We start from the raw sequence: 25,990 nt of genomic DNA, 5'->3' as shown, positions 1-25,990 counted from the left end.
ATGAGGTATATGCAGGGATGATTAAGTGTAGTGGAGAGAGTGGAATGAAGTGCTTGTTGGAGATATGTAAGAAGGTATGGATGAGTCACACTGTGACAGCAGAGTGGAGAAAGGCTGTGACTGTAACCCTGTACAAAAATAAAGGTGAGCAAAGTGAGTGCAAGAATTATCATGGTATAAGTTTCTTGAGTGTGGTAGGGAAGGTATAAGGAAGAATTATTATAGAGAAAGTGAGAGAGATATCAGAAGGCCTAGTGACTGATGAACAGGGTAGCTTTAGGAGTGGCAAAGGATGTGTGGATCAAGTATTTGCAGTGAGACAGGTAGCAGGGAAGGCTTGTGAGAAGGACCATAAGGTGTTTATGGCATTCATGGATCTGGAAAAAGCATATGACAAAGTAGACAGAGAGGGATTGTGGAAAGTTTTGTGCATGTATAGTGTAGATGGTAAGCTGTTAGGTGCTGTCAAGAGTTTTTATGATGGTAGCGAAGCATGTGTTATAGTTAATGGGCATCTAAGTGAGTGGTTTGCGATCGGTGAGGGCGTGCAACAAGGTTGTGTGATGTCCCCTTGGTTGTTCAATATACATATGTATGGGGGATGAGAGAAGTAAAAACACGAGTAATGGAGAGAGGGATGGCGCTGGTGATGAATGGTAGTGGATGGAATATCTCAAATTTGTTGTATGCTGATGATGCAGTACTGCTTGCAAGTACCAGACCAGAACTTGGTAGGCTAGTGCAGAGTTTTGCTGACGTCTATGAGCGTTGTGCCTTGAAAATAAATGTAGAGAAGAGTAAAATGATGGTTACTGAGAGAGAAGGTGACTCCCAATGTGATGTCACAGTGAATGGAGAGAGACTGGAATTGGTGAGAGAGTTCAAATACCTGGGTACAGTGATAGAAAAGAGGAAAATATGCAAAAGAAGTTGAAAGCAGAGTGACACAAGGAAGAAAAGTGGCTGGTGCAATCAAGGCCTTGATAAGAAACAGAGGCTTGAGTGTTGCAGCTGCACAAGGCTTATATGAGGGAATGTTTGTGCCAACTCTAACATATGGGTGTGAGACTATGGCGTGGCATGAAAATGAAAAGTCAAGAGTAAAAGCAATGGAGATGGGACTGCTGAGGAATGTATGTGGAGTACAGAGGGTGGCTAGGATACGAAATAATGTGATTCGTGAAAGGTGAGGAGTGAGGAAGTCGGTGGACACCAGAATTGAAGAGAGTGTACTGAGATGGCATGGTCATGTGGAAAGAATGGATAACAATAGAGAGGTAAAAAAGGTATACCTGAGCGAGTTTGAAGGAGGGAGGAGGTGAGGTAGGCCAAGAAGAAGGTGGAGAGATATGGTGGATGAGAAGTGCATGATCAGGGATTTTGGCACCCCTTGTGAGCATGGCAGCATTCGGACTGACTCAATGAGACACATTATGTGAAGCTGCATTATGTGGTGAATGTTTTTGGTGTATCCGGTAGAGCCAGGATTCCGGGGGCTTGAATGATGAGTGAATGGAAGTGTGGCCTATTTGAATTGGGCAAGTTTGTTCTGTCTGGACATTGCTACTCCTCACCCTGCCCTTGGGTGGGAAAGGAGGTCTGGATGAAGATGATGATATATGAGTGTGTTGTCCCAGATGATTGGCTGAAGAATGTAATTGTATTATGTGTACAAGGAGAAGAGTGATGCCCTGGAAAGACGAAATTATTGAGGCATAAAGCTTTTAGACCAGATAATGAAGGTCATGGAGAGAGTTCTAGCAGTAATGATTAGAGAAAGATGAATAATGTATTGAGGAGATGCAGTTTGGGTTTATGTCAGGCAAAGGGACCACTGATGCCATATTCATTGTTCGACAGCTTCAGGAAAAATATATAGGAAAGAAAAGGGAACTGTGTTTTGTTTTTGCTGATTTTGGGAGGGCTTTTGACAGGGTCCTCAGAAAGGTGGTGAAGTGGGCAATGAGAAAGCTTGATATTGAGGAGTGGCTGGTTAGGGTGGTTATGGCTATGTATGTGGGTGCTCACACCCAGGTAAAGATGAATGGAAATTAGAGTGATGAGTTTTCCATGAATGTTGGAGTGCACCAGGGATCAGTTTTGAGCCCCTTGTGGTTTATCATGATGCCTGAAGCCCTCCCACATGGCTTCAGAAATGGACTCCTGTGGGAGATGTCGTATGCTGATCATTTGGTGCTGACTGCAGAGAATGATAGGGAGGCAGAGGAAAGATTTAAGAGGTGGAGAAATGGTATCTGGCATAAGGGCTTGGGAGTAAATGCAGATAAAACAAAAGTGATGGTATCTAGGGCTGGTAGCGGTACAGGTATACCTCGATACATGATACCCCTCAATGTAATACCCTGGCTTAACAATGGGGGTAGAAATACCACCAAACCCCGCCTAACAATGGCCAAACCCTGGTTTAACGACGGCTTTTAATTTTTATTTACTGATTTTTCATGATTCCCCCTGGGGAAGGGGGCATAGAATACTTCCCCAGTATTCCCTGCTTGTCGTGAGAGGCAACTAAAAGGGACACTTTTATCTACATTCTTTTTGCCTTCTTTCTTTCCCTTGTACTTTGTCTGTCCAAACCCTCTGCATTTTATTTTCATTTAGTTAATATCCTCTCTCCACTGTCTTGATCCTGCGAGCCACTGGCATTGGCTCCAGAGTAAAATATTTTTCTGCCTAAGAAATCTTGATGAACTCTGGTGACGAAGCAATGGCCCTCAGTTCTGTGCAGCCCTTAAGTGGGCAGGGGGTGCTAAGAATCCCACAGTGTAAAAATTAGTTTATACATCCAAAAAGAACCTTAAGAATAGGAAACTGGAATGTTCGAACTCTCAATCAGGCTGGTAAAATGGAAGAATTTATTTCAGTGTTCAAGGAATACAAGATGGATATTTGTGCTCTTACAGAAACGAGGTTGCTTGGAGTTGATAAAATGAATTTGGAAGATGGTATTACTATGTTGGTTTCTGGTAGGAGTGATGGAAATCATTACCAAGGAGTAGGCTTACTGCTGAGTAGAGATGCTTGTAAGGCAGTATATAAGTCTGAACCAATTAATGAGCGCTTGCTTTATATAAAGTTCGTTTAAAATCTGACCATGGTAATATCAGTATGGTTGTAGGGTATGCACCGACAAATGAGGCTGCTGATGAAATGAAGGATGACTTTTATGAGAAGCTGCAGGATGTAGTGAACAGAGTGGCAAGACATGACGTGTTAGTTTGCATTGGTGATTTTAATGCGACTGTTGGCAGTAGTAGGGATGGCTTTGAAGATTGTATGGGTAAGGATGGTGTTGGTATAAGAAACGAAAATGGGGTGCGCTTTGGAAGCTTTTGTTTGGCAAATGAACTTATAATTGGTGGAACTATCTTTGAGCATAGAAAAATACATAAGACTACTTGGATTTCACCATGTGGTAAATATTGTAACCAGATTGACCACATTGCAATTAGCAGAAGGTATAGGAGTTATTTGCAAGATGTATGCGTAAGGAGGGGGGCAGATATAGGTAGTGATCATCACCTTGTTGTGTCAAAGATTAAAATAAAACTTAAGAGAAACATTAATGGTAATTGTACAGGAGGTAATAATTATGATTTTGATGAGCTATGAAGTGATGAGAGCACGAGGGAAAAGTTTTGGTGGGAATGTAGGAACAGGTTTCTAGTCCTGCAGACTTTGATGGAATCTGAAGACAATGATATTAATCAAATGTGGAGAGAGGTAAAAGAGGTTTTGCATGACAGTGCTAAGGATACTATTAAGAAAAAGGGAAAAGCAAGAAGGAAAAGTGGATGTCAGATAAAACATGGAATGCAGTTCAGAAAAGGAAAGAGGCTAAGTTAAGAAGTGAAGAACAACATGTTGATGGCCAGGTAGTTGAAGTACTTAAAGCAAAGTACTGGAGTTTACATTCTGAAGTAAAAAGACTTGTTAAAAGTGATAAGAAGAGGCTATATGATGAAAAGGCAACAGAGACAGAAATTAAATTAAGTAAAAATGACGGTCAGAGCACAAGAGCAGCATATCAGGCCAAAAAGGAGTTAATTGGGACTGAAAAGAGAAGGAAAGAAATACCTGTACAAGATAGAAATGGTAATTTGATGACTAAAGATTAGGACAAATGTAGAAGTGTGCATGGAAGAGTTTGGAAGGAATGAGAGAGTGTTTTTGATTGGTGATATGAATGGTAAAGTTGGGAATTTGAAGGTGGATGGAATAGTTGGTGAGTGGGGTGTGCCTGCTGAGGTAGATGAGAATGGGAGTGCGTTAGTGGACATTTGTGCTGGGAGGGGGTTGGTGATAGCCAATACCCTCTTCAGGCAATAAAATGATCCACAGGTATACATGGCGAGTGATGAGAAGGGTGGGTGGTGAACTGAGTGAAAGGAAGGCAATGATTGATTATGTGTGTGTGGATGAAAGGATGCGAAGATGTATATTGGATGCAAGAGTTTATAGAGGCTGGGGGAGTGGACTTTCTGACCACTACTTGGTGGTGGCCAGAATTAAAGTTCAAGTAAGATGGAGGAATAGAAGAAGGGAAAGACGAGAGGAAGGAGTAGTTGCAAGGAGAGTGGAAAGGTTACAAGAGGATGAGAAAAAGGCAGAGTATAAGAGAGAAGTGGAGGAACGATTGGGCAAATATGAATTGGAGCAGATGGGGGACGTGGAAGGTGTGTGTAGAATATTTACAGAAGAAATATGTGCAGCATGTGATGTGGTGTGTGGAAGGAAGAGAAGAAGGAGGGGGGTGCAAGGAACAGCGTGGTGGACTGAAGAGGTGAAACGGGCTGTGGCACAAAAAAAGAAAGCATACAATGAATGGATGAGAAATAGGGGCGTGGAAGAAGTTGAGAGGTGGAAGAGAGAGTTATATGTAGAAAGAAAGAGAGAGGTGAAAAGATTAGTAAGAGAGAGTAAGAAGAGAGTGGATGAGGAATTTGGAAGGAATTTGAGTGTAAAGTGGAGGGACTGTAAGAAAATGTTCTGGAAAGAGGTGAAAAGAGTAAGACAGGGTGGAAGTGAAGTTAGCAGAGGAGTGAAAGATAAAAATGGTAGATTACTAGTGGAGAAGGAAGAAAAAGTGAGCAGATGGAGAGAACACTTTAAGGAATTGTTGAACGTGGAGGATGGAAGTAATGTGAGTATAAGTGGCTGGGGAATGGCTGGGAGAAGGAGGGAGGTGAGAAGACAGGAAGAAATCAGTAGGATAGAAGTTGTGGAAGCAATGAAGAAAGTTAAATCAGGGAAAGCCCCAGGAATTGATGGAGTGTGTGGTGAAATGCTGAAGCATGGGGGAGAGATAGTAGTAGAATGGATGTGGAAGATGTGCAGATTGGCCTGGGAGGAAGGTAGAGTCCCGGAGGATTGGAAGTCAGGTATAATTATTCCCTTGTACAAAGGAAAAGGGGAAAAAGAAGTGTGTGGTAATCATAGGGACAATTGTCTTCTTAGTATAATAGGAAAAGTGTATGGTAGGATACTTATTGACAGAGTTAGAGAAAGAACAGAGAAATTAGTTGGAGAAGAACAGGGAGGCTTTAGGAAGGGAAGAGGTTGTGTAGATCAGATATTCATTCTCAGATCTTTAGTGGAAAAGTTTCTAGAGAAGGGAAAGAAGTTGTATGCGGCTTTCATGGATTTGGAGAAAGCATATGACAGGGTGGATAGACTAGGATTGTGGAAAGTGTTAAGAATATATGGAGTAGATGGGAAGTTGTTGAATGCTGTGAAGAGTATGTACGATGGTGTGAAGGCTGCAGTGTGTGTGGATGGTGAACTAAGTGAATTTTTCTCTTTGAAAGTTGGGTTGAAACAGGGATGTGTCATGTCTCCATGGTTGTTCAATCTGTACATGGATGGGGTAATAAAAGAGGTACAAGGTAGGGTAGTGGATGTTGGAATGGCCCTGGTGAGAGAGGATAGTGTTTGGAAACTCCCTGTACTGTTGTTTGCAGATGATACTGTGTTGTTGAGTGAAGACGAAGGGGAGCTGCAAGGCTTGGTGGATGAGTTTGAGAGTGTGTGTAAGAAACGGAATCTAAAGGTGAATGTAGGGAAGAGTAAAGTGATGGTCTTTGAGAGAGGTGAAGTCAGTGAATGTACAGCGAGGTTGGATGGTGAGGAATTGGAAAATGTGAGTACGTTTAAGTACTTGGGTAGTGTGATGAGTAAGGATGGAGGTTTGGAGGGTGAAGTGCTTGAAAGAGTACAGCAGGGAAGAAAGGTTGCTGGTTCTTTGAAAGCAGTGATAAGAAACAGGGAAGTGAGCATGGAAGTGAAAAAGTTACTACATGACAGTATTGTGATACCAACTCTAATGTACGGAAGTGAAGCTTGGACGTTGTTGGAAGGACACAAGTCAAGAGTGAGAGCAGTGGAAATGAGTTATTTAAGAGGAGCCTGTGGAGTCACATGGAGAGACAGGCTGATGAATGAGGATATAAAGGAGCGTTGTTGTGTTGATGTGGATGTGATAGGAAGCGTTAAGAGGAACACACTGAGGTGGTTTGGCCATGTGGAGTGGATGGAGGGTGAAAGACTGACGAAGAGAGTGTATGTGAGTGAGGTGGAGGGGGAAAGAGGGAGGGGGAGGCCGAGGATGAGATGGAGAGATGGGGAGGAGAGGTATATGAGAGAGGGGGGTGTGAGTTGGGAGCAGGGGAGTGAAATGGCGGGGGACAGGACGACTTGGAGGCGATTTGTTTGTGGCCACCCCAAACGGGATTGAGGCGTCTGGCAATAGATAGATAGATAGATTAGGATATAAAAGGAAGGTGGAAAGAGCACTCTGAATCTGTTCTAAATAGACCAATCCCAGCTGAAGAGGACATTTTGCCAGCCGAGAAAGATTTGCAGATAGAAACAGGGGATATAACTTTGGAAGAGGTAGCAAAATCTATAAAGGAGTTAAAGAATTTTAAGGCCCCAGGAGAGGATGGAATATTCCCTGAAATGCTTAAGGTGGAAAATGATGAGTTGATGAATGCGCTTTTGAAAATCTTTAATGTGGCTTGGGATAATGGTGGAGTTCCAGAAGAGTCGAAAAATGGAGTGATTATAAAAATACCAAAAAAGGGAGATTTAAGTGTGTGTGGCAATTGGAGGGGGATAACTTTGACACCTGTAGTTGCAAAAGTCTTTTCTAAAATCTTGTTGAACAGAATAGAGCCAGTAATTGATAAAATTTTAAGAGAAGAACAAGCGGGATTTAGAAAGGGTCGAGGTTGTAATGATCAGATTTTTATTGTAAGGCATCTAATGCAACAAGCTACTGAGATGAAAATGCCACTTAGTATGTGTTTTGTGGATTTTGAAAAGGCGTTTGATAGTGTTTCACATGGAGCTATGTTGAAAATTATGAGATTCTATGGTATACCAGAAAGGTTTGTAAATATTATTAGAAGCCTGCATGATGGTACTTTTTGTAAGGTAATGGTGGGTGGTTCTTTGAGTGATCCATTTCAAGTTAGGTCAGGAGTGATTCAAAGAGGAGTTCTTTCACCATTGTTGTTTGTTTTGGTTATGGATTATGTTATGAAAAAGGTTGTAAAGAGAACAGGTGCAGGAATTAACTGGAAAGAAAATAAGAAGCTGATGGATTTGGACTATGCTGATGATATTGTACTGGTACTGATTTGCGGAAGTATTTACGAGATGCCAAGGGTGCTTGATTGTCTGGTGGAGGAAGGAGAAAAAGTGGGATTGGTAATAAATTGTGGAAAGACTGAAATTATTAATATGAATGTGGAGAACCAAATCGATTGTGTAATTGGGAATAATGTGGTGAAGAATGTAGAAAACTTTAAATATTTGGGAATGATTGTATCATCTAATGGATCATTAAACAATGAAGTTGAGGAGAAGATCAGACAGACTTGGCGAGCTGCTGAAATGTTGAATCTGTTTGGAATAATAATATGCTTTCAGTACATATTAAAGTGAAAATGTACAAGTCCATGGTTAGACCAATTTTAATTTATGGGCATAAGTCATGGTACAGTACAATTGCAACAGATCATAAAGTATTAGGATTTGAGAATAAAATACTGAGAAGGATTCTTGGGGTAAAGTGACAAGACAGAGTTGCAAATGCAAGAGTAAGGGATATTACGAAAGTGGAACCAGTTAATGAATATGTGAGACTGTCTCGCTGGAAGTGGCTGGGGCACATATACAGAAAAGAAGGTAGTTTAATACAGGATGTGCCAGAGTGGACTGCTAGAGGAAGAAGAGGTAGAGGTAGGCCGAGGGAAACCTGGTTGAGGACAATGAAAAAAGAAGCAAGAGAGGAGTGCTGGTGGGACCTGAAGGAGATGGCAAGAGACAAATATTGGTGGAGAGAGTTCATCAAGGCCCTATGCATCCTGTGGGGTGTCACAGGAAATGATTGATTGATTGACTGATTGATTTTCATGATATTTTATACTAAAATTGTGTGTTTAGGTCAATTTCTAAACTGTTTTTAGATTTAGATTAATGTGTTTTAACCTCAGGTGGGGTGAACATTGTCACTGTCTTGTATAGTTTACTAAGCTTGATTTTTTCCAGACTTATATTTGATGATTTTCAGATTTTATTTGTCGGTTTCAGCAAGTTATTTACAGGTGTTAGGCTTAGGTTAGCTTCTTTTACAGCTGTTAGACCATTTATATTGGCTTTAAACTTGTTTTTGAACTTATTTGGGTAGGTTTAAGACTTGGCTGGAGGGGAAACCCAAGGCTCAAAAATGCATCCCTATACTTTACATGTTAAATCTACCGAGATACGATACCCTGCCTAATGATAGGTTTCTACTTAACCAACTGCATCGTTAAACCAGGGTATAGCTGCACAGTCAAAGAAGAGAGAGGATGGCTGATTTGCCACAAGGACATGGGAAGTACTTCCATCTTGTGAAATGTCTGTGATAAGTGGGTGCATAGGAGATGTAGTGATATTAGAGGTAGATTGCAAGATAATGCTGATTTCATCTGTGCTGTGTGTCGGGGAGAGCATGAGGAGATTGTCAGGCATGAAAGGATTGAACTTGCTGGTGAGTCTCTTGAGTGTGTGGAAGAGTTGTTATTTGGGAGACATGTTATGTGCTGGATGTGAGGCTGGAGCTAGCTCTGTGGGTAGAGTGAAGAGTGGTTGGAAGAAGTTAAGGGAGCCATTGCCTCCCCTGACATTGAGAGGGCTCTTCCTCTGTGCTAAGGGATCTTTGTATGCAGCACATGTTAGGAGTGTAATGCTGTATGGTAGTGAGACTTGGGCAGTAAAGGAAGAGGATATTCACAAGTTCAATAATGATTAAGTGGATGTGCGGTGCGTCCCTGAGTGTGAGGCTTAGGGGTGCTAGGTTTACGATAGAAGAGCTGAAGGGAAGGATAGGACTGGAGTGCATAGGTGTTGTGATGAGAAGAGGTAGATTGAGATGGTCTGGGCATTTGGAGAGGATGGGGGATGATAATTGGGCGTAGAAAGAGAGAAGTGTTAATGTTAGGGGTAGGGTTGCGAGGGGCAGATCGAAAAAGACCTGGCAGGGCATGTTTGGCGAGCCACAGCTCGCAAATGTGAGTAATTTTTCCCTTCGGCGAACAAATTTTACATGCAAGTCACTTCTTGGCAAGGAGAAAATACATCCACTTCAAAACCCACTAAACTACAGAATAAGTAAATCTCACTTAAATGAACAAAAAAGCATGCTGTGATTGATTATTAAGTCATTCCTTGTTGCCAATGTGAATGTTTAAAAATACACAAAGTGTAAATAAAGAAATAATACATTTATTGCTCGTAAAATATTTCGGCTCGTAGTCAGTTTGGCTACTAAAAATTTATTTGGCTCGTAAATCTGAAACCTCAGGAGCCAAATGGCTTGCAACCATTGGCATTTAGCAAGAGCCCTGCCTGGGACGAGGTCACTGAGTGTAACCTCAGAGATATGGGAATGAATAGGGAAGCTGCCAGAGACAGAGCAGCATGGAGAGCCACCATTTGGTGACCAAGGCTGATGCATGCAAAGCATGCTGGAGCCTTGAAAATCGAATGAACAAATGATGTCTTTACAGTATACCGTACTGTTTAACTAAATATAGAATGAGAAGGAGTGAAAATTACACAAGGTCAATATCTATGGTTGATGGAAAAAAGACTGGTATTTACTAAAAATATAGTACTTTTACCTATAGGGTTTAACTGGCTTACAGTAATAACTGAACTGTTTACCACCTGCATATAATAATACAATATGCTATGATCAAAATGTGTAGTAGGCTGCAACTGTAATTGCTGAGTACTGTACCTTGATATTCTTGATATCTATCATTGGCTTAGATCCTTTAGCGTCCTTCTGACAGGTTTTGACACAACAATCAGCGGGACTTTCAAGTGGAACTTCAACATGGCTTTTCTCTAAGTTTAACTGCTGCTTCTCTGTGAAGGGTATCCTGGCTGGTTCTAGTGAGATGGTTCTGGCTCTCTTGGCTCTAGTAACACTGTCAGGAAGGGAAATATAAAATCAAACGTCAGACAGTATACTGTATACCATATAGCTACCCAGTCCTCACTTATCGTATATGAGTAATTAAGCAACAACATTAACATATCAGTATCTTTTAACCCACGGCGTCCCGTCGACGTTCTTTAACGTCCATACGTTTTGTCACTGCCAATCCCGTCGACGTACATAAATGCGAATCAATTGCAAGGTCCCTAATTTGCACAATTTTCAATTTTCGTGAGTGATTTTTGGTACGTATACATGTGACACCTTCCTCTACAAGATCCCAGGCAGGGACAATGCCTTACCCAGCATGACCTCCCCCCCCACCCTGCACACCATTGTCTCAGCAATTCACCTATTATCATTGACCTGGCCAGTAAAGCCATGTCATGCCACGGTACGAAATTCAGGGCCAGAGTGATTCCCCAATCAATGACAATGTGGAGGACAAACTTTACACAGCATTCAGAAGAAACAGTCAGAAATGATGATCAGGTAATGTGGCAAAAAAGGTCAGGTATGGTGATGAGTTAGTGAGTGAAACAATGCTTATAATGCCTATATTACTGCTTGAAAACCAATATACTCTCGTACTACATATAAATTCATACCAAGTAAATAAATAAATACCGTTTATGAGTGGTGTGAAATAGCTATCCTCCCACAGAACTCGTTTTCTTTGGTGCCAGCCTGTTAGAAAACCCAGTAAGGTAAGGAGGTACTCCTACCTGTATTGAGTATTTTAAACCTCAGGTGAGCGATTTCTCTATGAATTTTCGATGTTTCTCACCAAAAGCGGAGGTTTGAGCCAAAAAAATTTTTTTTCCAAAAATGGTCGGGATTGGGGGGAGTCAGTGGTGGAAAAGTGGTCGGGATGGGGCGGGTTAAAAAAAAGGAGCATTGTAACATGACGGTCAACAGTACCACAACTAATTAAAATGCTGGACAAAGGGACTAAAATACTGGCCAAAAGTGGTACTGTAGATGTTGCAAACTGTGACTTTGTGAAAGCATTCAACACTGTCCTACATCAACATTTATTTGAAAAACTGAAGAGATACACTATCACTGAAGACATTCTTGGATGGATAAGGTTGTTTCTGAGCTGCAGGGAGCATCAACTGATAGTTACTGGAGAACCTTTGTGCTGGAGTGGTGTTATGAGTGTTTTGCAGGGATCAGTACTTGGCCATCTCTTATTTTGTGATATTCATCAACAACTTGTCTGATGTTGTGAAGAGCTGTGAAGCGTGTCTCTAAGCTGATAACACTAAAATATCCAGGAAAATGTATGATGATGAGGAATGCAAGAAAATGCAGGAGGATCTGGACCAAACAAACAAAACACAAAAAGTGGTCCTAAGAAATATAGTTACGAGATAGGAAGAAGAAATACTGGATGCAAAATATACAAAATGAAAGAAGAATGAAGGAAATATGCTCTGAGAAAGACTCAGGGGTCACAATAGGCACCAACCTAAGCTTCTCTGAGCATACAGCCAAGAAAATAAATAAAGCGAGCAGATTTGTGGGCTTCATAAGAACATTTTGTGCCCTGAATGAGGATACTTTCAAGCCTTTCTACACAGCCTTGGTAAGACCTCATCTTGAGTATGCTGATCAGGTTTGGTGCCCACACAAGGTCAGAGGCATTGCAGCTACTGAGAATGTCCAACAGAGGGCTACTTAGCTGATCCCTACTCTGCGATACCTACCATATGAGGAGAGACTAAGAAAGCTGGAACTACTCACCCTGGCCTACTGAAGAACAAGAGGAGATATGATAGAGGTGTTTAAGATCATGACAGGACTGTATGATAGGGATGCATGTAGTGGCACTTTCGTTCTGCAAGACTCAACATGAGAACACAGCAAAAAGATAAACAAACAATGCAAGACAGAAGCTTGAGGCTTGAACAGCTAATAAAGTTAAAGAGAATCTGAAGGAGTTTTATAGCTGCTGTAGAAACAAGACAATAGTTAGAGGTGAGATTGCGGTGATATCCAAGAGTGATGGTAAGAGAGCTGAGGACCCACAGAACATTGCGGACACCATGAACGAGTTTTTTGCCAATGTGTTTGTGAAAGAGGATAAGAGTATTATACCCGGGCCAAAACAGCAGAGAATTAAGCCATTGCTTGTTGAAATTAAAGTCACAGAGGAAAAGGTTAGGAATAAGCTAAAGGAACAGACCCCAGGGAAATCAGCGGGCCTGGATGGCTTGCACTCCAGGGTGGTTGTGGAGATACTGAAGGAGCTGGTAGAGCCTCTCACAATCATTTTTAACAAATCATTCAGGAGTGGCATAGTCTCTAAAGCTTGGAAGGATGCAGAGGTGGTACTGATTTTCAGGACAGGTAGACGGGACGACCCTGGGAATTACAGACCAGTAAGTTTGACCAGTATTTGTGGTAAGATTTTAGAGAAGATAGTACAGGAAGAAATTACTGAGCACTTGAAATGAAATGGCTTGATCACCAATAAACAACATGGATTTGTACAAGACAGATCATGTCAAACACAGCCCCTGTCAGTGGTGGAAGAATGGACTCAGTGGATGAAAAAGAAGAGAGCATTTGACTTTATAAATATATGAATTATTGTCTGGCCTTTGACTCTGTTTCACACCTGCGGCTATTGAAGAAATTAGAAAATTATGGTATATCTGGTCAGGTGCATGCATGGATGAAGAACTTTCTTTGGGGAAGAAGACAGCAAGTAAGAGTCGCCGAGGCAGTGTCAAGATGGAGAAATGTAACATCAGGAATCCCACAAGGATTATCTTCATCAATGACCTGCCCCAGGCTGTGGAGTCATCTGTTTGTAGTGCCATAATTATAAGTATAGTATAAGTTAGTACTGTAAGTGTAATCTGAAGCTTAGGTACTGATATAAATACAGTTCGTACAGTTCACGATTTAACTGTTAAGTCCTATATTTAAGTTTAGTCTTTGTTGGTATTCATACTGTAAGCATGATTCTGTTACTGATAGTACTAAGTTGAGTACTGGTGTGAATATGATTAACTTTTATTACATATGAAACAGCCATTTCCAACAAAGGCGTATAACCGCGGAAGTTTTAGTAGGGATTAACAATCGTGAATGGCAGCCTTTATAGTCTGATCTAGAGATTTACATGCTGAAGTTAATAGTGCTTCCCTTTTGAACTATGTAGTGGTGGACTGAGAGTTATCTGAGATACGACTGTTGATGATAGTCATTAGTGACGCGAGAAATTCATGTTATTGTCGTCGTGTTGACAGTCACATAAGCACATGAACCGACCAGCAAGGAAAAAAATTGTCCAGATTCCTATTTCACTTGGCTTCGTTATGATTAAAGTTCTTGTACGCCTATTACAAAACTTTTTAACATCGGTCATTTTTCCTACATATGTCGAGTGCAAACGTATTCTTTGTATTCTTTGGAGAGCTTAGTAGAAACAATAATATTACAAAGTAATCAGTTATAATTTTAGCCGATTCCTGAATACTGTGATGATCGAATATAAAAGGCAGGGAGCGGTGTTAAACAATCAGATTGCCGCTCCTCTCCATCGTTCACAGGTTAGTGACCAAACTCTCATCCTCCCCCCCCCTCTTTTCTCCCTTGTGTAATGAAGTTCTCATATATGTTCGTTAGTTAAACTGGTGATATTTCCCCTAATCCTACTTGTACTGAATAATCAGATTGCCGCTCCCATCCATGTTCAAAGATCATACGTTCAAGCCTCTGCCTAACCTCTAACACTAAATCACACCTCCCCTCCCCTTTTTCTTAGTTCATGCAATCAAAGTGAATATCGGCTGGTCCATTTGATTACCGGTCCACTTGATTACTGTCCATGTAATTACTGTATCTAGTCTGTATATGATTTTTGAGTTATTGTGCAAGTTTAATTTTAAGAGAATATCTTGGGTGGTAATCTTCAGGTTTCTTCCCGAAAAGTCCAACTGAGACCACAGGATTAACATATCCAGGTGTATAAATATCCTTTGAATATTAATTTAGGTTGTAAAGATTCATAATTCTGGAGTTACAGACCCTGATTATACTTTGTCTGTTTTGTTTCATTCACAGTTCGAAGAGTAATCTGTCTTTCAGTTTTTAATGTTTAGTAAATCTTAGGTTAAATCATTTCGAGTTTCAATTTTGCTATCCTCTAAGGAGTGGTACAGATGAGATTGAATGGCCTGCAAAGGGTCCTAATATCTATTCTGCTCACGCACTCTCATATAAGATCATGCTACCCTATTTCCCATAATCCCTAAAACTCTCAAAGAAGATCACGCTACCCCATGTCTCATAATCCCTAACACTCTCAAATAAGATCACGCTACCACACTTCCCATAATCCCTTAATTGTCATCATTACACTGGTGGTCTAAAACAATTCTTATTATTACAAAAGTGACACTAGCAGTGGTAAATTCTTGTTATTAAATGATGCTCTTTTTGCGGATGACACCAAGGTATATAGAGTAGCGCAGAATGAGGCAGATCGTCAAAAGCTCCAAGATGATATTGATCGGTTGGAAAAGTGGGCAAAGAAATGACAGTTGCTGTTCAATAGGAGTAAATACAAGGTCATGCACTTTGGAAGAATGAACCCGGGCTCTGAATAATGGATTGGGAATGCTATGATTACACCGGTGGTAGAAGAAGAGGATCTTGAGGTGACCTTTGATCAGATGCTGACATTTAGTGTCAATGCTAATAAAGCTGCTGTGGTAGCAAATGCAAGATTGGGGATGATAAGTTGGCACTTTAAACACCTTGAACCAAAGACATTCTTATTGTTGTACAAGACCATTGTAAGGCCTAAGTTGGAATACTGTATGCCGGTAGCCCAACCAATATTCAAGAATGGAGTGCAGAAGATTGAGAAGGTTCAGGGGAGGGCAACAAAGACGATGAAAGGGATGAAAGGAAAAGAATACTCTGAGAAGGAACTCAGGCTCCCATCACTGGAATTTAGGAGGAAAAGGACTAGTTTGCTGCAGACATTCAAGATAATGAAGAAGGTGGATAAACTGGAAGAAGAACACTTCTTTGAACGTAGCAGCGAGGAAAAGAGCTTTTAGCAGAGGGTTGTTGAAGAGTGGAATAGACTACCAGAAACTGCGGTAGCCAATGAGTCGGTCAATCAGTTCCAGAACCAGCTGGAAAAATGGATGAAGAAAGAGCCACTACTGTATTTGGGTTCTGAGGTTAACCGTCTGCCCCTCCCCCCCATTCGGGAAGCCTCCGCTTTCCACAGCATTGACAGAGAGAGACACCAGCCCTAGTGCTGTATAACTCTTCGATGGTGAGTCAAGAGGCTCCACTCAATATCACAAAAATATGCCTTCTGTGATTGGGCTGCTGATGTGTAGAACAGTCTCCCTGAAACGGCAGTCAGTGCGAAATCAGTGCTAGATTTTTATAAGAACTTGGACAGATCTTCTGCAAGTCAAGAAAGGAAATTTAATTACAGTACCGTATTTGCTCGCCTGTATGACAGACCCCTGTTGTACGAGGACAATAAAAACATGAGAAGAGAGGATAACTGCAGTAGGCCGGTTGGCCCATGTTAGGCAGCTCCTAGAAACGTAACTGAACTACTAGAATGAGATAAGGACAGCAGAGAAGAAGGCTCTCCCCCGCCCTCCAAACCCTCCAGCCAAAGCCGGCAGGAAAAAGTAAAAAAGAACACCACAGCAGTATAGAAAAACTGGCATGGACATTTTATTGGAAAGTGTGAATGGAGAATAGAGACTATCATAGTGTAAACTGAAGAGTAAAAAGTATGAATTAGTACTGGTTATAAGATTTTTTAAATTTTTTTAACCTGACTGTCAACCAGTACAATTTTCAATAACAGGTTCACAAGTCGGTAAGCGTGAAGTTTAGGACCAATATGGATTTCACCATGCAGACAAGGTTTTTCTGATGGTTTTTGATGTGTTTTGAAAGAATCTGACCTTCATTACCACCGCAAATGCTTGGTTTTCCCATTCCCTCCCCCTCCACCGTTGGGAGTGGTGGAAGGAAAAATGAAGCATTGCCAAAAGAAAAGGTCAGAATCTTTCAAACCACATCAAAAACCATCAGAAAAACCTTGTCTACAAACCTAACCTAACCTAACCTAACCCAACCCAACCCAACTTAACCTACCCTAACCAGGGGGGGCTCTGCCCCCCGGGCCCCCCGTTGACGCCGTGGAATCGTCGTTAACCTAACGGCTTAGCACATACCTTATTAATTGAAGTCAAGCTCGGCTTTTGGCATTTCTCACATAACACTTGCGAAGGCAGGACTCCGTGTTTTCTTAGGAAATTTTTTCTCCTCTTGTTCTTTCGCCAGTACAGTAATCACTCTAATATCCGGACTCCTAATAACCGAACATCCCCACTACCCGGACCTTATCGTCCTGGGATCCAACATTCCCAAAAAAAAAAAAAAAAAAAAAAAAAAAAAAAAAAAAAAAAAAAAAAAAAAAAAAATCGATTTTTTGCCGTCCGTAATTTGAACTTGCCGCGCGCGCCGCGTGAGAGCATTGTTTTGGTTCGTCATTCCTCCGACGTCCGATAGAGCGCCACTGCATCCTCCCCACTTCCCGCCTGTCTCTCACCGCGACAAGACCTACGCTGTTCGCCATGGCTGCCCACGTGCTCGCTTTTGTGGTGGTGCCGTACTTGCTGCAAGGCCTCCTGCTGCTCTCTGCCCTACTCTTAGTGTGTGTGATGATGGCCCCGCCTCCTGAGAAGAGGAAGAGAGTGGTGTTGACTCTGGAGAAGAAACGGGAGATATTGGAGAAGGTTGATGCGGGTTGGTCTTCCTCACGCATTCTCCGCGAGTTCAACCTGGCCCGGTCGACTTTGTTCGATATCAAGCGTTCCCGAGACAAGCTCATGCAGTACACGGCTGACTTCTCGTCGAGAAGCAAACGCAACGTGGAGAGGAAGGTTATGTTTACTCCCAAGTATGCAGAGATCGACCGCTCCACGTTGATTTGGTATCGACAGCAACGTGCAGCTGGTGTGATGGTATGTGGAACGGAGCTGAAGGCTGCTGCTGAGAAGTTTGCAAGGCTTCACGACGCCCTTGACTTCAAGGCATCCGAGGGTTGGCTCTTCGCGTTCAAGTTACGACATGGCCTTCCTAACCGTAAAGCACATGGCGAAGCATTGGACGCTAACGAGGATGGAGTGGACGAGTTTCGGCACAAGGTGAAAGGCTTGATCGACAGGGAGGGCCTCACTCTCGGTCAAGTCTATAACGCTGACGAAACTGGCCTATTCTATCACTCGGTGCCAACGAACACTCTAGCCGATGAGACGGAGAAGCGTGTACCTGGCCGCAAGCTTTCTAAGGAACGGATATCTGCTTTGTGTTGTGCCAATGCTAACGGCATGCACCGGCTTAAGCCCGTTATTGTTGGCCGTGCAAAGCAGCCTCGGTGCCTTCGTGGGGTGATGGATGTCCTTCCTGTCGTATGGTACCATTCTTTGAAAGCATGGTTCACAGCTGTGATTTTCAAAGACTGGTTTCACCATCACTTCGTCAAGGAGGTCATACATTACCAGACGAAGACACTGGGAATTCCTCGCGACCAGGTAAAGGCTCTCCTTCTCCTCGACAATGCACCTGCCCACCCGTGCGACAAGGACTTGGTTGCTGAAAATGGCCGTATTAGGTGCATGTTTCTGCCACCTAATAAGACTGTTCTCATTCAACCAATGGACCAAGGAGTGATCGTGGCAACAAAGCGCCTGTACCGTCGGAAGTTCCTGGACGAGGTGATGGTTGTCCTCGAGGACGAGGACGAGGACGAGCGCAGGGAAGGACGTGACACTCGAGGCAAGCGGACTTTGGAAAACCTTCGCCGCTACAACATCAAGTCTGCACTGTACAACTGGGCTAGTGCATGGAAGGAAGTCCCTGTGAAAACTCTTGAAAATGGTTGGTCTCGTCTGCTTCTCGGAACAGATGTGGAGTACGATTTCCTAGGGTTTGACGTGGATGACTTCCATGCACGGCTACGTACGCACGGCGACGATGTTGATGTGGACGATGTTCGTGAGTGGTTGGACGACGACGAGGGCGATCCTGGGTATCAGACGTTGTCTGATATCGAGATCGCGACTTCGGTTGTTGGTGTCAGTCCCGAACTTGAAGATTCCGACGACGAAGGCGATGATGATGCAGACTCCGCTCAGCAGGACACTACTCCAGCCATCCCCAGGCTGAGCGCACTCCGGGAACATCTAGAGTTCGTCCTAGACTACCTGGAACACCCAGACTGCGACAGGGAGATGGGGCCCTTGGGACTCGTGGAGGAAGTGCATGCTTTCCGGCAGCGCATCATCAATCGCCAGAATCGTTGGTCCTTGCGTCAGTCAACGATTGACAGTTTTTTCAGGCCCGTGACCCCCGCTGTGCCAAGCCCTGGTTCCACTCTGTTGCCTCCCCAAGACAGGCCCTCATGCTCTGAGCCACAGCCCAGCACATCAGCTACAGTGGAGTCACCGCTCGACGTGAGTTTGCGGCTGTCTTCAGAGTCTTCTGTAGTCGGTACGCCATCACCACGACCCACCGATGCACCCCTTGGACGCCTGCCAGTGATACTCTCGGGCTCTGACAGTGAATAAACAGCAAGAACTTCTCCACTAGACCACACGGGAATTTTGAGTGTTGTGCAGTGAAAAAAACGGTGTGTTGTGTTAAGGTTTTCAGGTTGGGAGAAAAGACTCAGTAGAAAAGAAATTTAACGTAACTAACCTTCTTTGTTTTGGCTTTGGAAAATTAAAAAAACTGGGGAAAAGTTAATGTGCAACACTTAAAGTAAAATGGAACATTATTTGGACTAAAGTGAACACTGTGAAAAGAACGGACTTCTGTGTGTTAGTGACTAAGTTCAGTGCAAGACTTCAGGAAGAGTGTAGTGCAAGTGCTTCAGGAAATCGTTCTTACTGTCAGAGTCCGAGAGGAGGCGGTTATTCATCGAGGTAGCCAGGGACTTGCTGTAAGTAGCCAGAATGTTTCATGTTGTACTATTTTCCATACTATATTTACCAGAATGTTTCATATTGTACCTTTTTCCATACTATACTTACCAGAAAGTGTCATACTGTACTTCTTTCCATACTATACTTACCTCATGCATGTGCAGTAGGAATGTGTTTTTCAGAGTTAGGTTCGGTTCGGTTAGGTTAGGTTCGGTTAGAGTCCATAAGTACCAGAATGTTTATTAATGTATGAACCTACTTCTAAACCTACATTTTATGTTTCTTTTGCATTTATTTCAGTCATTTATGTGCCTTATTGGTGTGATTTGGGTGTTAAATAGGTGCTATGCATGTCCGGAGGGAGTTGTATAGGTGTTTCTCTGAGTTAGGGTCCATAAGTACAAGTCCATAAGCTGGGGCCCAATATCCGGACGAAACCAATATCCGAACCTACCGATGGCTCTATTGATCCGGATATTGGAGGGGTTACTTTTGTATTATTTTATGGTGCAACAGAGCACACCCACTACACTGTCCTCCTATTTCCATGTCTTGATGTGGACTGATGCTTTTGAAATTCAAACCCTGGGGTGACTCGCTCCTGTCACGTCATCACGTGATTTGGAAAACAAAAGCGATTCGTTTTCGTTTTTAAAGGCTCCAACATGCTTGCATGTGTCGGCCTTGGTCACTTAATGGCGGCTCTCCACACTGCACGATCCATTGCAGCCTCCCTGTTCAGTCCCTTAACCCTAAGGTCACACTTAATGACCTCGTCCCATGTCTTTCTCGGTCTACCCCTCATAACCCCACCCCCAATATTAACACTTCTCACCTTCTTCACCCAATTATCATCCCCCATCCTCTCCACATGTCCAAACCACCTCAATCTACCTCTCCTCATCACAACACCAATACACTCCAGTCCCATCCTACCTCTCAACTCTTCCATTGTAAACCCAGCCCCTCCAGGCCTTGGACGCAGGGACGCACTGCACATCCACCTAATCATTGTCATTTCTGTACGTCTGAGCCGGCGAATATCTTCCTCCTTCACTGCCCAGGTCTCACTGCCATACAGCATTACACTCCTAACACATGCTGCATACAAAGACCCCTTAGCACGTAGGAAGAGCCCTCTCAATGTCAGGAGAGGCAAGAGCTCCCTGAACTTCTTCCAACCACTTCTCACCCTAGCCAAAGAGCTAGCTCCAGCCCCACCTCCAGCACACAACATGTCTCCCAAATAACAAAACTCTTCCACACACTCAAGAGATTCACCAGCAAGTTCCATCCTTTCACGTCTTACAATCTCCACCTGCTCACCCCGGCACGCCGTACACATAAAATCAGCATTATCTCGCAGTCTACCTCTGATACCACTACATCTCTTATGCACCCATTCATCACACACACCGCACAGATGGAATTACTGTACTTCCCACGCCCTTGTGGCAAACTGCACATGGCCACTCTCCCTCGTCTTTGACAGTACCGCCACCAACCCTAGATATCATCACTTTTGTTTTATCTGCATTTACCCTTAAACCCTTTTGCCCTATACCATCTCTCCACTTCCTAAACCTTTCCTCCGCCTCCCTTTCATTCTCTGCAATCAACACCAAATCATCAGCATACAACAACTCCCACGGGAGTCCGTTTCTAAAGTCACGTGAAAGGAATTCAAGTACCATGATAAACAACATGGGACTCAAGACTGACCCCTGATGCACACCAACATTCACGGAAAACTCATCACTCAAATCTCCATTCACTCTCACCTGGGTGTGAGCACCCACATACATGGCCATAACCACCCTAACCAGCCACTCCTCCAAGCCAAGCTTTCTCATTGCCCACTTCACCACCTCTCTAGGGACTCTGTCAAAGGCCTTTTCCAAATCAACAAAAACAAAATAAAGATCCCTTCTCCTACCAATATATTTTTCCTGAAGCTGTCGAACAATGAATATGGCATCAGTGGTCCCCCTACCTGGCATAAACCCAAACTGCGTCTCATCAATATTCACTCTTTCTCTCATCATACCTTCTAAAACTCTCTCCATTACCTTCATTATCTGATCTAAGAGCTTTATACCTCTATAATTTCCTCTTTCCAGAGCATCACCCTTTCCTTTATACACATTTACAATTACACTCTTCAGCCAATCATCTGGGACAACACACTCATAAATAATCCTATTTATCAGGTCAGTGACTAAACTCACCCCTATATCGCCTGAGGCCTTCAACATTTCGGCAGATTGGTTAGATTAATTACACGTCATCATGCGATGACTACCAGCTCCCGCCAGCTGCATCTAACAGATCTACAAACACACAACAGTCACGGGACGCTACGGTCAACATCTCTACCGGAGCCAAGTTTGAAGTTAAATTCTAGAAAAATTTCAAAAATCATTTCCCACATTGGTATAACTTTAGAAGTAACCAACGTTACCGATTTTCATTATATTATGTCCCTGAACTATTCTAACTAAGACTTATCATTTAAGACTACCCCAACATTGTTATATATTTGTGGCACCTATTGATGGGGTTCAAAATGCTCAGAAGAGAGAGATTTAGAGGATAGTAAGACTGAAAATGCTGAATGCCATATTGGTCCTAAACTTCACTAATACCCACAAGTCTTATACCTGGGCATATATAATTAGTCTGCATATGGCACACATTTCTGCCCATCACACATGGTAATACCTGTACAGTACTTTCACTGTGGTTGTTCATTAGAGGAATGGCGTGCCAGCAGCTCTGCGCTGCCCATCTGTATTCTTGACATTTGAACCTGACTGTTGAAACTTGGGGTAGCCAACCAGTTGAGTGGAACAAATTACCGGAAAATGTTGTGAGGGTTCCTTCTGTTTCAAGAACAGATTATGAAAAACACATGGGAAAGATGGAAATGCCGGTGGGCAATAGGATCCATTCAGATCATTAGTGTACCCATGGATTTTATTGGTAAGTCTGGGGGGAAGAATTGCTCGAGAATATCTCGTGTGACCACAGTTGGGTCCACACGATGTATGAGAGGAAAAATGTTGCCTTAACCCCTTAGTCCATGATATTAAATGCCTCCCGATCCCAAATCTCCAGTCACCCAAGATAGATCAAAGAAGGAAAGGGAAGAAAGACGGAAGCTGATCAATGAGGCAGAAACAAAAAATGCTGAGGAACAAAACGAGGAGTACAAGTGGGTCATTGACTTTGAGAAGAAACAGGTAATCCGAGTGCCAAGTGCGAGCAGTAGGCCGAAGCCATTTCAGCAGAGAAAATACAGGTAAACCCCCGGAAAACCACTCACATCAGACATACAAGTGCCTATACACGAACCTTGATGGACTGAACAACAAAACTGCAGACCTAGAGGAGATATTAGTTAAAGAAGATCTAGACCTAATTTTTCTCACAGAAACAAAATGCAACCTTGATATGTTAAACGTGAACCTTTTCAATACGAACTATTACAATGTTGTGAGGCAGGATAGAGTTATCCAAAATTCCCCAGGACGAGGAGTTGCAATTTTGATAAGGAAAAAGTATGATGTAGATGGGCACTCAGTAAGCAACCTTGCTGGGCATGAAGCACAGGAGTCAGTCTGGTATGAAGTGAGAAGTGGGAGGAGAAAAAATCTAGTCCTTGGAACCATTTACAGAACACCTTCTTCTTCACCGGAAAACAATGATCTCATATGTGATCTCATTAGGTTAAGCAAGGATAGCACTAAGGATAAGCAACTACTCGTGTGTGGTGACTTCAATTTTGCGAATATTATTTGGGAGGAAAACAGAGTGGCAAATGGCTCCCACGGATATGGACAGGCTCTAAACTTCCTGGAAGCTGTGAATGACAATTGCTGGACACAAAATGTAGGAGAAAGGACACATCTAAGAGAAACGGACCACCCATCAAGACTTGACCTTATTTTTACCAAAACCGATTGTGAGTTAAACGACATCAGATACCTAGCCCCATTGGGCCTTAGTAAACATGCCGTCATGTTTCACTCTAACTGCAGACGTCAAGCCAGAAGAAAAAGAACACAGCGAATCGAAGCTTAATTATCATAAAGCAGACACAGAAAAGATGCGGACCCTGTTTTGTCAAGAGGACTGGGTGGGCACACTTTCAAACAAAACAGCAAATGAGAAATGGGACTCATTTCTGGAAGTCTACAACAGGGTCATCAAGCTGTGTGTACCAACCTACAGGAATAAACATGAGTCAAACACACCCAAATGGATGACCAAGAGACTACAGGCACTGATAAGAAGAAAACAAGAAGCATGGCAGAAATACAGGGCATGGAAAAGTAGACCAAACCAGGAACAGTACAACAATGTTAGAAACATGGTAACGAAGGAAGTACGGAAGTCGAAGTTCAGCTGCGAAAGACGAGTACTGGTAGCACTGGATGCAGCCAGTAACCCGAAACATTTTTGGGCTTATATCCGATCCAAAACCACTGCCAAAGGCACCATCACCAGGCTAAAAACTACCTCTGGAAAAATGACATAAAATGATGGGGAGATTGCTCAAGCAATGAATGAAGCGTTCAATGGAGTATTTGTAAAGGAGGATATTAGCCAACCACCTCCAAAGCCAGACTACGTATTTCAAGGACCCAAGGTGGAGGATGCTACTGTAACGAGGGACAGTGTGAAGATGAGGCTTAAGGAACTTAATGGCAACAAGGCACCAGGACCGGATGGAGTATCACCATTAGTTCTCAAAGAATGTAGGAAGGTCTTGTGTGATCCACTCTTGGATATATTTTGAGCTTCCTTGACTACTGGACTTGTCCCCAGTGACTGGAGGAGGGCCAATATATCACCAATATTCAAAAAGGGCAGCAAGGCAGAACCTCTGAACTACAGACCAGTGTCACTAACCAGTGTAGTGTCAAAGTTACCGTACTTGAGGGTATCATCCACAAGGAAATTGTGAAACACCTATCAGAGAACAAACTTGTTAGTGATGCACAACATGGCTTCAGAAGTAACAGGAGCTGCCTCACCAACATGTTATGCTACTCAGATGACCTGGTCAATGCTGTGGATAGAGGACTATGTGTTGATATCAACTACCTTGACTGCGAAAAAGCGTTTGACAGAATTCCTCATCAACGAGTGATTATTAAGTTGGAGGCAGTAGGCATAGGAGGAAAAATACTGCACTGGATTAAGAGCTTCCTTACGGACAGGTACCACAGAGTGAACATCAGGAACTCAAGATCAGACTGGCTACCAGTTAAGAGTGGAGTTCCCAGGGGTCGGTGCTGGGACCAGTGGTTTTCCTTGTTTACATTAACGACAGTGAACAACTGTGAGTCATCGGCCAGTTTATTTGCAGACGATGCAAAAATATACAGGATAGTAAGGACTGAAGTGGACGTTGGGGCCCTACAATGTGACATGAAGCGTCTGGACAACTGGAGCAAGAAGTGGCTGCTGTCATTTAATGTAGATAAATGCAAGACCATGCATGTAGGCCACAACAACCAGCAGGCCGACTACCAGCTAAAAGGGACAGTACTGGAGAAGTCGACACAAGAGAATGATCTTGGTATCATGGTGTCAAACAGTCTTAAGGCATCTATTCATATTGCAAAGATAACTGCAAAAGCCAATGGTCGACTGGGGATTATAAAAAGGAATTTCTCTGTGCTCAGCAGAGAGATACTGGTACCATTATACCTCTCCCTGGTCCTCCCAATTCTGGACTACGGAGCTCAGTCTTGGTCTTCACACCTCAAACAAGATATTCAATCACTGGAACGAGTAGAGGAGAGCCACAAAACTGGTTCCAGAATTGGCCCAGCTGCCTTATGAGGAGAGATGTCGCCGCCTGGGGCTGCAGACGCTGCAGGATAGGAGAATCAGGGGGGACATGGTCGAAACGTATAAGCTGTTACACGGATTTGAGGGCATCCCCTACACTCGTTTCTTCCAGAGAAACAAAAATGATTTGAAAGGGCACTCCCTCAAGCTACAGAAGCCAGACCACTGGAGGACAACATTAAAGGGCAACCGGTTCTCCACTAGTCATAAACTATTGGAATGCACTCCCCGTGAGTGTAGTGACTGCCCCAGCAATAGCCACATTTAAAGCCCGGTATGATAGCCACATTAGATCGTTAAAGCATATTGGCTGACAGGTCTTAAGAGGTGGGGAACACCACAAGAAGTCTGCTTCTTAATTCCCCACATGTATTCATAGGTAATCATTCAGAGGTAAGCAACACTGAATTCCTATGTAGGGAACCAACACTATAACATTTGGTTACACTTACCTGCTGCTTTGTCTCCTAAGTCCACGAGATATTAATATAAGAGGTGAAAAATGCCTTGTACCCCCGACCATATTCACGTTCTTCCCCTCTAAGCACGGAAAATTTTAAGTTGGGAATCAATCAGCCTGAATTTGTTTGTTTCCCACATTGGAAAATATGTGAGGCAAATGTTG

The 25,990-nt window shown here is 43.0% G+C and overlaps 1 protein-coding gene across 1 annotated transcript; it reads right to left on the bottom strand.

The window, feature by feature from the left end:
- Positions 1-2,094: 2,094 nt before the first annotated feature.
- On the bottom strand, positions 2,095-25,953 carry LOC145405281 (uncharacterized). The gene is made up of 3 exons (XM_080276694.1): positions 25,818-25,953; positions 10,310-10,502; positions 2,095-2,163 (listed from the first exon to the last, which is right to left on the bottom strand). Exons 1-3 carry the CDS (start codon positions 25,886-25,888, stop codon positions 2,095-2,097), a joined length of 333 nt encoding a protein of 110 aa, XP_080132820.1. The 5' UTR covers positions 25,889-25,953.
- Between the last annotated feature and the right edge of the window lie 37 nt (positions 25,954-25,990).

The sequence above is a fragment of the Coenobita brevimanus genome, chromosome 66 (genome assembly GCF_032717465.1).
Source record: "Coenobita brevimanus isolate Jiangsu-jjx chromosome 66, ASM3271746v2, whole genome shotgun sequence".
In the NCBI taxonomy this organism is placed as follows: domain Eukaryota; kingdom Metazoa; phylum Arthropoda; class Malacostraca; order Decapoda; family Coenobitidae; genus Coenobita; species Coenobita brevimanus.
The sequence above is the reverse complement of the archived record's forward strand: the minus strand, read 5'-3'. Positions and strand labels throughout refer to the sequence as shown.